This window comes from Lepidochelys kempii, chromosome 2 (assembly GCF_965140285.1).
Source record: "Lepidochelys kempii isolate rLepKem1 chromosome 2, rLepKem1.hap1, whole genome shotgun sequence".
Classification (NCBI taxonomy): Eukaryota; Metazoa; Chordata; order Testudines; family Cheloniidae; genus Lepidochelys; species Lepidochelys kempii.
Window position 1 is genome coordinate 48,533,591 of NC_136381.1, and position 17,660 is coordinate 48,551,250.

General features: G+C 43.2%; 1 protein-coding gene across 1 annotated transcript in view; it reads left to right on the top strand.

Moving 5' to 3' along the window:
• The window catches only part of CNGB3 (cyclic nucleotide gated channel subunit beta 3), a 140,575-nt gene that overhangs the window by 42,178 nt on the left and 80,737 nt on the right, over nt 1-17,660 (top strand). Inside the window, exon 2 of the mRNA XM_073329320.1 lies at nt 10,415-10,535. Coding sequence (XP_073185421.1) covers nt 10,415-10,535 — 121 coding nt within the window. The remainder of the gene's footprint in view (nt 1-10,414; nt 10,536-17,660) is intronic.

Below are 17,660 nucleotides of genomic sequence, written 5' to 3' on the forward strand. Positions count from 1 at the left end.
CCGGTGGCCCAAGATCCTATTCAACCTGCTCCCATTGCCTGGGACCAGGCCTTCAAGTGAGACAACTATGTCCCCCTCAGGGGCAGTACCATTTGCTGGCGCACTCCCCATTTGCCAGGCATTGTCTGTATTTAGGAGTGAATACCTAAGAAAAGAGGGGAAGTGGTTGTCATAGCAATGATTCCCCTTACAACATGGTGCCCAAAGAGTTTGCCTATGTCTGAAACCACCTCTGAGAACAGGACTTAGACCAGAACACTGAGCGGGACTTATTATTGATAGTATTATAGTAGTGCCTAAGAGCACTAAAGAGGAACAGGGCCCTAGTGTGGTATGTACTGTGCAGAGATAACAATAGCCCTTACCTGAAAAGTTTAAACTAAAGACAAAGCGTTGCCAACTTTTAATTTTATGACTAGTCTCACAATATTTTGTGCTTCTATTTAAGCCCCAGCTCCTGGAGTCAGGTCATTATGTTAGATTTTAGCTTTCATTTTAAAAAAAAAAACCTACATTTTTAGCCCTTTTGGTTGCAGAGGGAAAAAAACCTGGAAAATGTGAATCCTGAAAGTTCATAAAACAGAAAGCAAATAAAAAGAACCTAAAATGTATCATTTTTAAAACTCACGATTTTTAAGACATGATTTTTGAACCCTGGTGTTTGGCAATATTGCAAAGGTGACCCAAAAAAAAAAATCAAAGGGAAGGGAAAGGCTGACAAATTAGACATTCCTTAGCTTTCCAAAGCAGTGAAATGTAGCGTCAGATAAAAAATGTTTTAGGAAAATGTATGAAAGAGGAGCAGGGTAGTATCAAACAAGCTTATCATACTACACTTATGGGGGGAGATCTTTTGGCTGTTCTAGCTGGTTCCTGCAGCAGTTGGTCAGCATCATCTCCACTGGAGGAGTAAAAATTGGGGAAGAGAATAAATAAATGCCATTATCATCATGGAATCTGCAGCTGCACTTTGGCCAAATGCTTACTAATAAGACCACTTCCTATGTGCGTAGCAAATACCAGGTGGCCCTGTGTCAGGGAGCCTTGCTCAGCTTATTTAACACAGATTGGAAATTAATAATTATTTCCCTTAGATAAAAGCAGTCAGTAAGTTATCTAGGAGACCTAAATTCAAGAATATATTGCAATTCATGGTCTGTCATGTAAACTTCTTGGCTACATTCCACCTTTTTTCTAGTTATCTCTATGAAGCTGTTTGGTTTTTTTGTTTGGGAGGAGGTTGGGAGGAGTTATACTCAAGTATTGGGGTGAACAATAAATATTTTCCTTTATAATTTTTTGTCTGAATTTGTTATTCATGAGAAGAGTCAGTCTGCGAGCCCTGGAGACCACTCGCCACAGAATAGGTAGAGGCAGACCAAGCTTCCCCACAAAGCCCCTACCATATGGCTCATGCCTGACCTAACGACACCATTGCTAGGTATGAGAGGTTTAAAAAGCAGCAATAGTTTCTTTCCAGCGTGAAAGAAAAATCTGCATATTTTAAGGGCCAAATTTTGTGCTCAGTTAAACAAGTAACTTCATGGAAGTCAATGGGATTACACTGGTGTGAATGGGGAGAGAATGATGCAGGATCATTAATCATGAAATCAATGAGATACATGCTTCAGAACATGGTTGAAGGCAGAGGCCACAACTTTATTAAACTAATCAACCAGAGAGGAAGCACTCCCCGACCTACTAGGCCAGGCCACTCCAGTGCAGGCTTGACCTGGGCATCACCACCCTGTGTCATACAAACCAGAGGGTGGGTATGCGGGGAATGCCCTCTCTCTGCTCCCAGGCCTGCCCTGGGACCATGGCAGGAAGCCAGACTCCTAATCCATGCCAGAGGTAGAAAAAGCACCATGCTATGCTAGCCACTGAGGCATACGCCTGCATTGCATAATATAGGGCTCAGGGCCTATGCAGCTCAGAGACCTTATATCAGACCCTTTCTAAACACCCTTACCCTCTGGAACCTGCCACGGTTCCAGAGGGACCATAGCATTCAATTTAGACTTCCACCTCCATCCTGCCAGGTGTGCACCTTAGACACACAAACATAGGGTAGGGTTTGGTTTTAATATTATACCTTTCACACCCACAGTGTTTCATAGGCCTTTATGGAATGATGTTAGTTATTAGCAGTACAGTGACATTTGGAGGCAAATGACTAAGGCTACGATTTAGTGATGGGTATTTTTAGTAAAAGTCATGGACAATAAACGGGCAATAAACAAAAATTCACATCCTAAGACCTAGCCATGACTTATAAATACCCCTGACAAAATCTTCGGGGGGGGGAAGCATTGGTGGGGGGACCACCCCTGGGGACCACTATTGGGGAGGGCATCTGGGGGACCGCTGCTGGGTGGGGGGGACAGGGCCATTGCAACCAGCTGCCAGGGGCTGCTGAGCTGCGGCTGCTCTGGCCGCGCCGGGACCACTGTTCAGGTGGTCCCCGGGGCCAGCTGCACCAGTCGCTGTTTGGGGAATCCCTGGGGCCAGCGGCCCCAGCAGTGGCCAGTGTGGTTGGCCCCGGGGCCACTCCAGCAGCAGCTACTGTGACTGGCTGTGGGGCCACCTGAGCGACTGGCTGCAAAACAGCTCCAGCAGCAGCCAGTGTGGCTGACCCTGGGGCTACCTGAACAGCTGGCCCCAGAGCCAGCTGCTTGGGCAGCCCTGGGGTCAGCCACGCTGACCGCTGCAGAAGGCACGGAGGTTGCGGAAAATCTGTGACTTCCGTGACCTCCATGACAAACACAGAGCCCTACAAATGCTGCTTCTGTTAACCCACTCAGCAACAGCTGACACTCAGCAGGGACATTAAGGGTCTGATTCTGAGTTCTTCCATTCCTGAGCTTAATTTTAAGACACCTTTATGCTTCCTGTATTCTGGGGCAGTCACAGATTTATCTGGCCCCTACTGTAAGTGAGAGCAGGTCAGCTCTAATGAAGCCCTTTTTGCATGGCCGATTGTTAGGGTTGCCAACTTTCTAATTGCACACCTCTGCGCTGAGGCAGGGGGTTGGGGTGTGGGAGGAGGTACGGGCTGGGGACTGGGAATGCGGGCTCCGGGATGGGAATGAGGGGTTCAGGGTGCAGGAGGGAGCTCTGGGCTGGGGCAGGGGGTTAGGGTGTGTGTGGGGGGGGCTGAGGGCTCTGGTTGGGGTGGGGTTGGGTCTGAGGGATTTAGAGTGGAGGAAGGGGTTGGGAGCTGGAGCGGGGGTTCATGGCATGGGCTCCAGGAAGGAGTTTGGGTGCAGAAGAGGGCTTGGGGCAGGAGGTTGGGGCACGGTTCTGGGAAGGAGTTTGTGTGCAGGAGGGAGCTCGGCAGGAGGTTGGGGTGCAGGAGGGGGTGCAGGTTCTGGGAGGTAGTTTGGATGCAGGAAGGAGCTTAGGGCTGGGGCAGTGGTGCAGGAGGGGTTTCGGGGTGCAGGCTCTGAGCAACGCTCACCTCGGGCAGCTCAAGGAGACTCCGTGGCCATCCCACTGCCTAGGAGCAAAGGGACATGTCACTGTTTCCAGGGAGCCACACAGAGCCAGGTACGGAGCCTGCCAGCCCCAAGCCAACCAGACTTTTAATGGCCCAGTCAGCGGTACTGACCGAAGCCGCCAGGGTCTCTTTTCGACTGAGCGTTCCAGTCAAAAACCGGACACCTGGCAACCATACCGATAGAGAATAGGGAATACAAAGAGTCTAGTGCACTCAGTCCTGGCCCACCTTGAGCACCAAGGACTGGGAAAGGGATGAACATATAGCTTATCTGGCAGCTGGTTTTGTTAAGTTTTATTGGAAGGAGGAATGGTGACTCACTTACTAGGAAAAAAGAAAAGGAGTACTTGTGGCACCTTAGAGACTTAGCTCACGAAAGCTTATGCTCAAATAAATTGGTTAGTCTCTAAGGTGCCACAAGTACTCCTTTTCTTTTTGCGAATACAGACTAACACGGCTGTTACTCTGAAACCTATCAGTTACTAGGGTTATTTCTACCTCCTTGCAAGAAGTATCATGGGATTATTAGTATTTGTCTGGAATTTCCGCAAGACATAAGCAGAAAGAATTTGGTTTAACAGCTTGTCCTAATGACAGCACCTTTAATAGTGCAAGACACAACCCTTCCACTGGAGTACAGTATAGACATTATATCCTAATGTCATAAGTTCACTTGTTCTGGAAATACTTGGGTTCATGTCCAGATACAAAAATTCTAAACATTAATCCATACAAACAGTTTTTCTGTTTGTTTTAAGAGTCCAAACCAAAACTATTGAGTAGAGCTGTTTTGAAAATGTCCATTTCCCCAAATCTCAGCCTACCCACCCCTACACAAAAAGTTTAGGTGAATGTGGGGGAATGGGAAGCATTGATCTAAATTTCAGGATTTTGTTAACTGGCTAAAATTTTCAGATTTTTGATTGTTTAAGGGAAATTTCTGTGGGAAATGTCAATTTTCTTTTTGACAAATTAGCTATTTTCCATTAAATTAAATTAAATTAAACTTGGACAGAAAAGTCCCTAGCAGCTATAAGAAAAGGAGGACTTGTGGCACCTTAGAGACTAACCAATTTATTTGAGCATAAACTTTCGTGAGCTACAGCTCACTTCATCGGGTGAATGCAGTGGGAAAAAAAATGCAGCTATGTAGTTGGGTCTATTTTAATATATGTATCATTAGCATGAATGGGAGTTGTCCCCAGAAGTCATGTGTGCTCCACTGAAAAAATAAACTAACATCCTTTGGATTGTATTTAATAGGTTCTGAAGAAATGTTGTATGAGAGGCTTTATTTTTGAAAAATTCTCAGAAATTTGAACCTCACAGTGATAGAAGAAAGGTTAGCGATGGAGTCTGTCATGTTCCCACAAGAATATGCTCACATTAAAGAGATTAACAACTGGCTAACAGATAGGTCTCAAAAATGCTATGGTTAACAGGGAAACATCATAGAATATCAGGGTTGGAAGGGACCTCAGGAGGTCATCTAGTCCAACCCCCTGCTCAAAGCAGGACCAATCCCCAATTCAATCATCCCAGCCAGGGCTTTGTCAAGCCTGACCTTAAAAACTTCTAAGGAAGGAGATTCCACCACCTCCCTAGGTAACACATTCCAGTGTTTCACCACCCTCCTAGTGAAAAAGTTTTTCCTAATATCCAACCTAAACCTCCCCCACTGCAACTTGAGACCATTACTCCTTGTCCTGTCATCTTCTACCACTGAGAATAGTCTAGAACCATCCTCTTTGGAACCACCTCTCAGGTAGTTGAAAGCAGCTATCAAATCCCCCCTCATTCTTCTCTTCCACAGACTAAACAATCCCAGTTCCCTCAGCCTCTCCTCATAAGTCATGTGTTCCAGACCCCTAATCATTTTTGTTGCCCTTCGCTGGACTCTCTCCAATTTTTCCACATCCTTATTGTAGTGTGGGACCCAAAACTGGACACAGTACTCCAGATGAGGCCTCACCAATGTCAAATAGAGGGGAATGATCACGTCCCTCGATCTGCTGGCTATGCCCCTACTTATACATCCCAAAATGCCATTGGCCTTCTTGGCAACAAGGGCACACTGTTGACTCATATCCAGCTTCTCGTCCACTGTCACCCCAGGTCCTTTTCTGCAGAACTGCTGCCTAGTCATTCGATCCCTAGTCTGTAGTGGTGCATTGGGTTCTTCCGTCCTAAGTGCAGGACCCTGCACTTATCCTTGTTGAACCTCATCAGATTTCTTTTGGCCCAATCCTCCAATTTGTCTAGGGCCCTCTGTATCCTATCCCTACCTGCCACCGTATCTACCACTCCTCCTAGTTTAGTATCATCCGCAAATTTGCTGAGAGTACAATCCACACCAGATCATTTATGAAGATATTGAACAAAACCGGCCCCAGGACTGACCCTTGGGGCACTCCACTTGATACCGGCTGCCATCTAGACATGGAGCCATTGATCACTACCCCTTGAGCCCGACAATCTAGCCAACTTTCTACCCACCTTATAGTGCATTCATCCAGCCCAGACTTCTTTAACTTGCTGACAAGAATACTGTGGGAGACCGTGTCAAAAGCTTTGCTAAAGTCAAGAAACAATACATCCACTGCTTTCCCTTCATCCACAGAACCAGTAATCTCATCATAGAAGGCGATTAGATTAGTCAGGCATGACCTTCCCTTGGTGAATCCATGCTGACTGTTCCTGATCACTTTCCTCTCGTTTAAGTGCTTCAGGATTGATTCCTTGAGGACCTGCTCCATGATTTTTCCGGGGACTGAGGTGAGGCTGACTGGCCTGTAGTTCCCAGGATCCTCCTTCTTCCCTTTTTTAAAGATGGGCACTACATTAGCCCATCATGAAGTATACGTGTTTCTACTGGTGTCTCTTAGGGATTGGTTCTTGGCCCTACGCTATTTAATGTTTTATCAATGACCTGAAAAAAATATGCACTTATCAATGATAAAGTTTGCAGATGACCCAAAAGTTGGGGAAAGGGTCAACATTGAAGAGGACAGGTCACTGATTCAGAATGATCTGGATTGCTTGGTAAACTGGCTGCAGGCAAACAATATGCATTTTAATACAGCTAAATATAAATGTATTCATCTAGGAACAAAGAATATAGGTCAAACTTACAGGATGGGGGACTCTAACATGGGAAGCAGTGAGTCTAAAAAAGATTTCAGGGTGTGGTGGATGATGAGCTGAACATGAGCTCCCAGTGTTATGATGTAGCCAAAAGAGCTAATGCAATCATAGGATGCATAAATAGGGGAATCTCATGTAAGAGCTGAGAGGTTATTTTACCTCTGTATTTGACACTGGAGTGACCACTGCTGGAATACTGTGTCCAGCTCTGGTGCCCAAAGGTTAAGAAGGATGTTGATAAATTGGAGAGGGTTCAGGGAAGAGCCACAAAAATGATTAAAGGGTTAGAAAACATGCCTTATAGTGATTGAGCTCTTTGACAGGTTTCAGAGTAGCAGCCGTGTTAGTTTGTATTTGCAAAAGAAAAGGAGTATTTGTGGCACCTTAGAGACTAACAAATTTATTTGAGCATAAGCTTTCGTGAGCTACAGCTCACTACATCAGATGCATTCAGTGGAAAATACAGTGGGGAGATTTATATACATAGAGAACATGAAACAGTGGGTGTTACTATACACACTGTAATGAGAGTGATCACTTAAGGTGAGCTATGCTCAAATAAGTTTGTTAGTCTCTAAGGTGCCACAAGTACTCCTTTTCTTGAGCTCTTTGAATCTATCTATTTAGTTTAACAAAGAGAATGTTAAGGGTTGAATAATTATAGTCTATTATTACCTTCTTGGGGAATGAATATTTAATAACAGGCTCTCGAATCTAACAGAGAACAATATAACAATCCAATGGCTGGAAGTTTAAGGGAAATTCAGACTGGAAAACAGGTATACATTTTTAACTGTAAAAGTAACTAACCATTGGAACAATTTACAAAGGGTTATGGTGGAGTCTCCATCACTGGCAATTTTTAAACCCTGGTTGGATGTTCTAAAAGATCTGCTCTAGGAATTATTTTGGGCAAGTTCTATAACCTGTATTATACAGGAGGTAAGATTAGATTATCACAGTGCTCCCTTCTGGCCTTGGAATCTATGAACTTCAGTTAAATAGCATTGGCTTATTCCAATTTGTTTCTTACTTTTTGTGAGCTTTGTTGCATGTAAGCTGTGCCTCTGCATGGGGGAAGATACCCTTCAGTCCCCTGACCCTCCAGTTCTTCAGCATTCACAGGAAGACCTGTAACTGAGGGCTAGATCCACAAAGGGATGTTTAGGTGCCTAGAAAAATCACTGAAACACTAATGGGATCCACAAAGCCTGAGTTAGGCACCTAAGCTCCCTATACAATGCATGGGGAGAGAGAGGCATCTCAGGTCAGATTTTTTAAAAATTATTTAGATGCCTAGTAGGATTTTCAAAGGCATCTAGGCACCAATCACCCCTTGAAATGAATGAGTTTTAGGCATCTAGGTGCTTTTGAAAATTCCACTACGTGCCTAAATACCTTTAAAAATCTTGCCCCTAAAAACATCCACAAAAGCCAACATGCTAGGTAGGGTGATGCCTGAGCTAACCGCTGCAGAAAGGAGTGTTCACCAAGTTCAGCCCCTAAATTCAGGCTGCAGGGAGGTGCCTGTTTCAGCTTACAATTCACAGCCAGGAACCTTCTCCTGGAGAGGAACAGTTTAGGTGGAGTACAGGAGTTGACGGGAGAGCGCTAGGGGATTGATTTATTGTATCTATACTAGACGCAATAAATCGATCCCCACTGGATCAATCGCTGCCCGCCAATCCTGTGGGTAGTGTAGACATACCCTAAGTTATTTCTTATGAGAAGTTAGGTGCCGGCCTAACTCCACACAAAACAACCATAAGGAGCAGGACCTGCCTTTAGCCCACAGGTTAGTGGACTTACCCAGAATGCATGAGATCTCAGTTCAGTTCTTCACTCTGCCTGAGAAGAAGAGACTTGAAGAGGGGTTTCTCAGCTCTCTAGTTAGTGCCATAATCACTAGATTATAGACTGATTCTCACTCTCTGGCCCAATTAAAGAGGAACAGCTTCAACAAGAGATACTGAGAGATTCCTATATCTGAGTACCCCTGTGGTTAGGCCACTTACCTGAGAGGTGGGGAATGCCAGACCAAATCTCTCCTCCGGGGCGTAGGGGGAGATTGAACTAGGATCTTTCAGAGCCTGGGTGAGTGTAATAACCATTGGATTATAAAGGGAGGTCATCCCCTTCTCCAGGGATTATATGTGGAGTTAGGCAGCCCCTGAGTATGCCTACTGAAAAGGCAGACAAGAAAGGCAGAGGAACACCTCTATTCCCATGGTTTGGGATCACGCTGGGGTTCAGGCATTTGGATGCCTAGAGTGAGGCAGCAACATGCATGCCCTGATGCAAAAATTGAGGTGCTTACAGAGCTTTTACAGCAAAAGTTTAGGTTTCAAGTGAATTTAGATATCTGCAGGCTGAGGCACCAGCTGAGTGGGGAGTTTGTGGATCCCAGTGGACTGAGACTGAGATACCTAAATCCCTTCGTGGATCTGGCCCTAAGAGAACTGATAGGTATCAGCTCAAAGAGTAACTTCTTTACCTTGTTTAGAATTCATGCATTGTTTTTCTCCCTGCTTGTTAAATTGTGAATGTAGGTTTTAAAATTATCTATTAAATTAAGCTGCCTTGTGTACAACTGTGGTATCCTAGTCTCCTCTCCTGTTAAGATGAGGTTTGCTGACCAGTTAATGTCACACTATGGTCCAGTTCAGCGTCGTTTTTAGTTTTTTCGTTTTTTTTCTGTTTTTAGTCACCAAACTGCCCTACTTTCTTACATTAGGGCTTCTTTTCAAATACTATTGCAAACAATGGCTTTGTGACTTGGGAACTGGACAGTTCACTGCAGTGAATGGCTGTGCACCTCTGAAAAGCCATACTGATGCACACCAACTCTTGTACACAGAGATTAACATTCATCATAAAATTAATCTTTTTTTATCTAAAGATTATGTGTGGCTTGACTTTTTTTTCTCCTCAACTCCCTTGCATCTTAAAATTGAATACAGTATATACACAAGAAAGGCTCAAGATTTGTTATGATCTAGCTGCCAGGCTTTTTCCCTATCACATTACACTTACAGTATTTATTAAGGCTGGGATCATGTCCATTGTCAGATGATTTTTCAGTATGAAAATTAAAATATCAACTAAGACTAATTAGAGAAAGGAATTACATAGGATAAAGGTCAGGGGAACTTACAATATTCAAACGTAAAAGCAAAACCTAGCTCCAATTTCCTTTTAAAACTAAGTGAATTGTAAATTCCGTTTTTCTTTAAAAAACAAAAAGCTCTACATGTACACATTTTTAGGTGACATTTAAACAATGGTTCACTCAGGAGACAGGCAGGTCTGTTCTTCAGGCTAAGGCAAGAGAAGATTAAATTAAAAACAAAATGCTTTCGTATGAATTTTCCCTAATGTGAACCATGCAAAAGCAAAGCCAGGTGGAATCTTCTCTTTGTTTTACCATCCTGGATTTTTCAAACTATATGATCTGATGGTCATATATACACAACCATCCTATAACACTGAAGGTGTCCTAGTTGTTTGAACTTATCATCGTTGTTTTGAGAGCTACCAACAAATCTAAACTGATAAACCGCAATGATAGACTTCTTCCACAGGATACACTCATCATCAACCTTTTCGGTGTAACTGCTATTAAATCAAATCTATGCAGGAAGTTGTTCAGAAAACTGAGGCTCCCAAATATGTAACTTTTGGACTTGTCCATAAAAGCAGCAATAGCATCTAAGATGCCCTTTTTCATTAGCTGTTCTAAAATAGTGATTTAAATATTACTGTCTGTTTCAGATGTAGACACAGCTCCAGCAAAATCACCTGTGTCCCGAAAGACTGAAAAGTCAGCAGAACCAACTGGGACAATTCAGGAACAGAGTCAACAGCCCAATAATGACAAAGATGAGGATGCTAAGTAAGTAATTACTATAAAAGATTGTGGATTTTTCTTCTTGACATCTGGTAATAACATTACACTGCTGTGTCCTGTACTTAGGCTTGGCAGAATTTAACTTTAATTTTGATAGATTGAATGTTTCTATAAGCATTTTTTATTTTTATCAATTTCAATTGTCACAATTGTACTAAGGTATGGTTTTAAAGCTTTTTTTTTCCTATTTTTATTTATATTTCACAGTTGTGGGAAATTATGGGGGGGGGAGTCAGCTATTGTTTATTTAATGACAGTAGACATTTAGATTCAAAAGAATTAAAGCTTTATAACATGGATTGTATATTTTAAAATGTGATGTTGACAAAGTAAATAACCTTAAATCAAAATAAGCTTTCAAATAACATTTTTGCTCTGTAAATTCCAAATATCGATTGAAAATTTTTGTTGGTTTGTGTGTGTACAGTGAAATTGATGTTTACTATTAAAATTTAATTTTTCCAAGTCTATTATATTACAGTTCTCTATTAGGCCCTCAGATAGCATGGTAATGACACAATATAAGAACCTGAATATATTACTGTTATCTCCTATAATTCTATGACAACCATCAGCATGCCACCACAAATGAAATTTCTCATGTATCATGCACTTTTGATAACTTCACCTGTACTCTAGCTATCTAGAATCTTCACCTGTACTCTAGAATCTAGCTATTCCCACCCACCTCACCCTCAATTCAAGCACTGATAAGAGCAATTTGCTGTCCTCAGTGAATTACTTTAGACCTCAGTTCCTCCTGTGCCACTGACATATTGGGCAGTCCCCCACTGATTACAATCACTCCCTAGTCATGGTACTTCTTCCCAGTTGAAACTAGCACATTGAATATCCTCTGTCACTGTCTCCCACCAGTTCTTCCTTTGGCCTTCCTCACTTTCTCTTGCCACCCTCAGCTACTCCTTAGCATCTCTCCCATCATTAATATGGAGTATATGACCCAGATGCCTGAGCATTCTCTGTATGATATTTTATAACATGTCCTGCTCTGTGAGCTCCCTTACTCTTACATTTGTTATTCTGTCTTTCCATGACATGTGTAGTATCTTTCTGAGCCATCTGTGATGGGCAGCCTCCAATCTCTTTGTTAGCTACTAGCATTGGCTAGTCTCTGCACTGTATTGTACTGAGCTCACTGTAATCAAATGGTATAATCTGACCTTTAGTTTGGTGTGGAGACCTCTGTTTGACCAGATATTGTTCATCCTTCCAAAAGTGGTGTTTGCTTTTCCTAATTTCATAGGAAAATCTTTAAGCACAGCCACTTTCAAATGTCACCACACTCCCTAGATAGCGGAACTCTGTTAGATTTTCTTTTCCATCCACATACAGCTTTGCATCTGTTGCCCAACCTCCTACCTTCATAATCTTGGTTCTCTCTGCATTTACTTTCAATCCAGTTTTGCTGCTCACTGTTCTACTTCTGTAAGCACAGTAATTCCATTCTGCAGCATACTTATAAAGCAATGTTGTTGGCAAAGTCAGGTCCAGTGACTCATCTCAGCTAATCCATTTTACGCTGTCCACAATGTCTTTTGTTGCTCGCTTCATCATCCCATTTATTAGTAATGCAACCAAGCTTGGAGAAAGTTCCAGCTTCAATTTATGTTTTGTTGTCATTTTTAAGTTAAAAATAAATGCAAATCTTGGAAAAGGAGTATGCTTGAACTATAACCATTATGCATATGCTCACAGAGCCAGATGAAAATTCCTCCTGCTTACATTTACTCATCATACTTTATAACTATCCAGAATACAAAGAAGCAGTCATTCCCTGACCTGCTATTTATAGAGAAGATTAACTATTTCCTGGTTTTCAGCAAGAGAGCTCTTAGGAATAAATGAGCAAAATAGTAATGCACACTCCTCTAGAAAGAATATATTTGACACAAATACTCCCACTAGAATGATTGGAAATCTTATAAATAACTTGGCAATTTAAATGTGAATCAACAGATCAACAATAAAAACCCAGGTAAAGCGCATTCATTGTGCCATTGCTTTGTATGTGATTATAGGTCTGCTGTTCCTTTTTGAGTTGTGTCACCATGGTTAACATGCTTGTGAAACAATATGCTTGTGAAACAATAAAAGCGTGTACTGCTTAATTAACAGGAGAGAAGAGTCAGCCTGTGAAGTAGATTTTTCTTAACTCCTGTAGGTATGCCCTGTTTTGCCCACTATATTTTGTTTTTCATAGAATATCTATTTATTACCCACTAAGAGTCAAAGCATAATAAGGGGATGATTGCTCCTCTGGAGGATTAGAAGTCGTGAGTATGCATGTTGGAATGCCCTGAATGGACATACTATGGATCAGATGCTACATTTTGTGTATGTAAAGGCTGATGCACACATGACCCCAGACAACCCACACTTCACAAAAGCTGCACTGTTATGGTTATAACAGATCAATAAATGCTTGCATTAGAGACAGTTTAATTTTTTTTAAATTGTTAGAGCACTGGCAGTGTATTCAATACTATACAAAAATTGTGGGGGACAGAGGATTTTTCCACTAGTAGCTTGCAGTATAAGGGCTCAGTCCTGCAAACACATATATGAGCAACATAAGTCATGGGCATAATCCGACTGAAGCCAGCAGAACTACTCACAAGTGTAAGCATTTACAGGATTGGGTCATGAGTGTACTGTATCCATCTTCCAATTCATCTGTATTAAATTAGCTTTTAACTCATGATGCAGCACTTCCTGTCTTTTTTGTGAATCTCATCCGAAAGAACAAATCAATTTATTATCTTGTTGGATGAGTCACTTAGCTCCTAGCAGTGATAGTATTCACCCCTGGAAATTTCCATGGATGCTGTTTGTCCATTAGCAAGAAAAATGACCTGTTTGGGGCTTTGCATGTCAGCACTCTGATTTTGAAATATAAAAAAATTAATTGTGATGGACACTAATAAAGAGTAGGCAGACATAGCTTCCTTAGTAGGCAGACGTAGATTCCTTAGTGACATCTAAGCATTATGTCTAAAAAGGGGAGATGGCCTATGTGCTGTGTAGCTGAATGATGACTCAGTCACCGAAACTTTAATGTCTGTTTCCTAATGATTCAGATAAGGATTCGGTACTAGTCTGGCTTGTCCATTAATATATTGTTTCTCACCCCACCTATAACAAAACAATGGGTTATTTCTATGAATAACTTTTTGCTGAGATATGGCAATCTCTTCTTGGGGGCTAAGTATATGCAGTCTCTTCACAGCAGGGACAGTGAGAACAGTCTAGCATTCAGAATCTTATCAGCATTCTAATAGGAGTTAAGTCTTGGAATAACAAGACAATTGCAGCTGCAATGATATTTAAATATTACTGTGTATAGACACACTGAAAAGTTTTAAAATGGAATTTACACTATGTACTGAATAAAACCAAATTGCCACATACACACACATGAACACAGCAAAGGTTGCATCTAATCTTTGCTCCTTTTCATATTTTCTATGTAAAAATGTTGCGTTTTGGTTTTAGCAATTTTAAATTTGAATTTGGAACTTGTCTTTTTCAATGTGCGACAAGGACCTTAAAATGATTTATAAAAACCACAACCACTGCAGAAAACTTATAATTGGCCGAGCAAAGCAAGGTCTAACACTCAGTGATATTTTTGTTTGTAATGCATTAACTTTGGAATGCTGCATCTGATCTATGCCAAGATTTTAGTGAATGTTCTAAGGACCAATAGGCACAACTCTACTGATTCTGGTGTAAATTGGAACACCAGAAAATTCTGTACTTGTGGCACCTTAGAGACTAACCAAGGTGCCACAAGTACTCCTTTTTTTTTTGCGAATACAGACTAACACGGCTGTTACTCTGAAACCAGAAAATTCTGATTCACAGCAAAAATCAGGTCCCCCAGACTGCCTGGTTCTGTAGACAGAGGAATCTTTCTAAGGAGATCAGAGGCAACAGCTTAACTTGCCACATATGGAAATCAGCTGAAGCCTGGATTCCAAAAATAAAAGAAGCTTATAGGGAGGGTCTGTAGGGTTGCCCCTCTCCTAGGTACAGAAAACCAGGGCAAGGGGAAGGGCTGTCTGGGACTCCATGAGAGGGTGGGGCTTGGTGCCGCTCATTCCTTCCACACCCTTCTAACATTTAAAATGGTGACACACAAAGGAGTATGAGGGGAGAGGACTAAAACATCAATGGGCACCTTATGGTGCTGGAACTAGGGCAGCTGCCGCACTCTCTGACTTGAAATTGTAATAACAAACACCAAATAGATGGTTTCCATCATCAGCACCCCCACTATAAAAATTGTTCCAGCACCTCTGTGGGCCCTTCATACCCAGACCTGGCCCACCTTTCCCTCGTGAAACCATCGACAGGCCCCACAGCCCCCCACACCCTGAGCCGGGCCCAAGGAGAAGCACTTTACCCTCCCTCCAGTAGGGTTGCCGCCTGTCCAGGTTTTTCCAGGACTGTCCTTTCTTTAAGTTGGTGTCCCAGGAAATCACTAAGTCTTCCCAAAACATTAAAAGTCCTGGATTTTCTACCTCCCGTTTCCCTGCCCTCAGCCTGCCTTTCCCTGGGAGTTTCCCCTCCATACAAGGGGCCACCCAGGAAGTTTTTGGAAAGCATAGGGGACAATTTCCTGGTGCAAGTGCTAGAGGAGCCAACTAGGGGGAGAGCTTTTCTTGACCTGCTGCTCACAAACCGGGAAGAATTAGTAGGAGAAGCAAAAGTGGATGGGAATCTGGGAGGCAGTGACCATGAATTGGTTGAGTTCAGGATCCTGACGCAGGGAAGAAAGGTAAGCAGCAGGATACGGACCCTGGACTTCAGGAAAGCAGACTTCGACTCCCTCAGGGAACGAATGGGTAGGATCCCCTGGGGGACTAACATGAAGGGGAAAGGAGTCCAGGAGAGCTGGCTGTATTTCAAGGAATCCCTGTTGAGGTTACAGGGACAAACCATCCCGATGTGTCGAAAGAATAGTAAATATGGCAGGCGACCAGCTTGGCTTAATGGTGAAATCCTAGCGGATCTTAAACATAAAAAAGAAGCTTACAAGAAGTGGAAGGTTGGACATATGACCAGGGAAGAGTATAAAAATATTGCTCGGGCATGTAGGAATGAAATCAGGAAGGCCAAATTGCACCTCGAGCTGCAGCTAGCGAGAGATGTCAAGAGTAACAAGAAGGGTTTCTTCAGGTATGTTGGCAACAAGAAGAAAGTCAGGGAAAGTGTGGGCCCCTTAATGAATGAGGGAGGCAACCTAGTGACAGAGGATGTGGAAAAAGCTAATGTACTCAATGCTTTTTTTGCCTCTATCTTCACTAACAAGGTCAGCTCCCAGACTGTTGTGCTGGGCATCACAACATGGGGAATAGATGGCCAGCCCTCTTTGGAGAAAGAGGTGGTTAGGGACTATTTAGAAAAGCTGGATGTGCACAAGTCCATGGGGCCGGACGAGTTGCATCCGAGAGTGCTAAAGGAATTGGCGGCTGTGATTGCAGAGCCATTGGCCATTATCTTTGAAAACTCGTGGCGAACGGGGGAAGTCCCAGATGACTCGAAAAAGGCTAATGTAGTGCCAGTCTTTAAAAAAGGGAAGAAGGAGGATCCTGGGAACTACAGGCCAGTCAGCCTCACCTCAGTCCCCGGAAAAATCATGGAGCAGGTCCTCAAAGAATCAATCCTGAAGCACTTACATGAGAGGAAAGTGATCAGGAACAGTCAGCATGGATTCACCAAGGGAAGGTCATGCCTGACTAATCTAATCACCTTCTATGATGAGATTACTGGTTCTGTGGATGAAGGGAAAGCAGTGGATGTATTGTTTCTTGACTTTAGCAAAGCTTTTGACACGGTCTCCCACAGTATTTTTGTCAGCAAGTTAAAGAAGTCTGGGTGAATGCACTATAAGGTGGGTAGAAAGTTGGCTAGATTGTCGGGCTCAACGGGTAGTGATCAATGGCTCCATGTCTAGTTGGCAGCCGGTGTCAAGTGGAGTGCCCCCGGGGTCGGTCCTGGGGCCGGTTTTGTTCAATATCTTCATAAATGATCTGGTGTGGATTGTACTCTCAGCAAATTTGCGGATGATACTAAACTAGGAGGAGTGGTAGATACGGTGGCAGGTAGGGATAGGATACAGAGGGCCCTAGACAAATTGGAAGATTGGGCCAAAAGAAATCTGATGAGGTTCAATAAGGATAAGTGCAGGGTCCTGCACTTAGGACGGAAGAACCTAATGCACAGCTACAGACTAGGGACCGAATGGCTAGGCAGCAGTTCTGCAGAAAAGGACCTAGGGGTGACAGTGGACGACAAGCTGGATATGATTCAGCAGTGTGCCCTTGTTGCCAAGAAGGCCAATGGCATTTTGGGATGTATAAGTAGGGGCATAGCGAGCAGATCGAGGGACGTGATCGTCCCCCTCTATTCGACGTTGGTGAGGCCTCATCTGGAGTAATGTGTCCAGTTTTGGGCCCCACACTACAAGAAGGATGTGGATAAATTGGAAAGAGTCCAGCGAAGGGCAACAAAAATGATTAGGGGTCTGGAACACATGACTTATGATTCTATGATTCTATGGTCCCAAAAGTTTGTGCCCTGGGGGCCAGAGGAAGCACAGCCTGCCTCGGAGTAGAACATGTGGGGTGCTGCCTGCAGGGGATCTTACAATGGGAGGCCCCTTGTATGGAAGGGAAGCCTGGAGGGAAAGGCAGGCAGATGGCAGGGGAATGGATTTAACAAAACCCAGGGCTTTTAGTGTTCTAAGAAGACTTAGTAATTTCCTGGGACACAAACTTAGAAAAAATGGATGATCCTGGGAAAATCTGGCCAGGAGCAACTCTTCAGGCTTGAATCATAGAATATCAGGGTTGAAAGGGACCTCAGGAGGTCATCTAGTCCAACCCCCTGCTCAAAGCAGGACCAACACCAACTAAATCATCCTAGCCAGGGCTTTGTCAAGCCTGACCTTAAAAACTTCTAAGGAAGGAGATTCCATCACCTCCCTAAGTAACGCATTCCAGTGTTTCACCACCCTCCTAGTGAAAAAGTTTTTCCTAATATCCAACCTAAATCTCCCCCACTGCAACTTGAGACCATTACTCC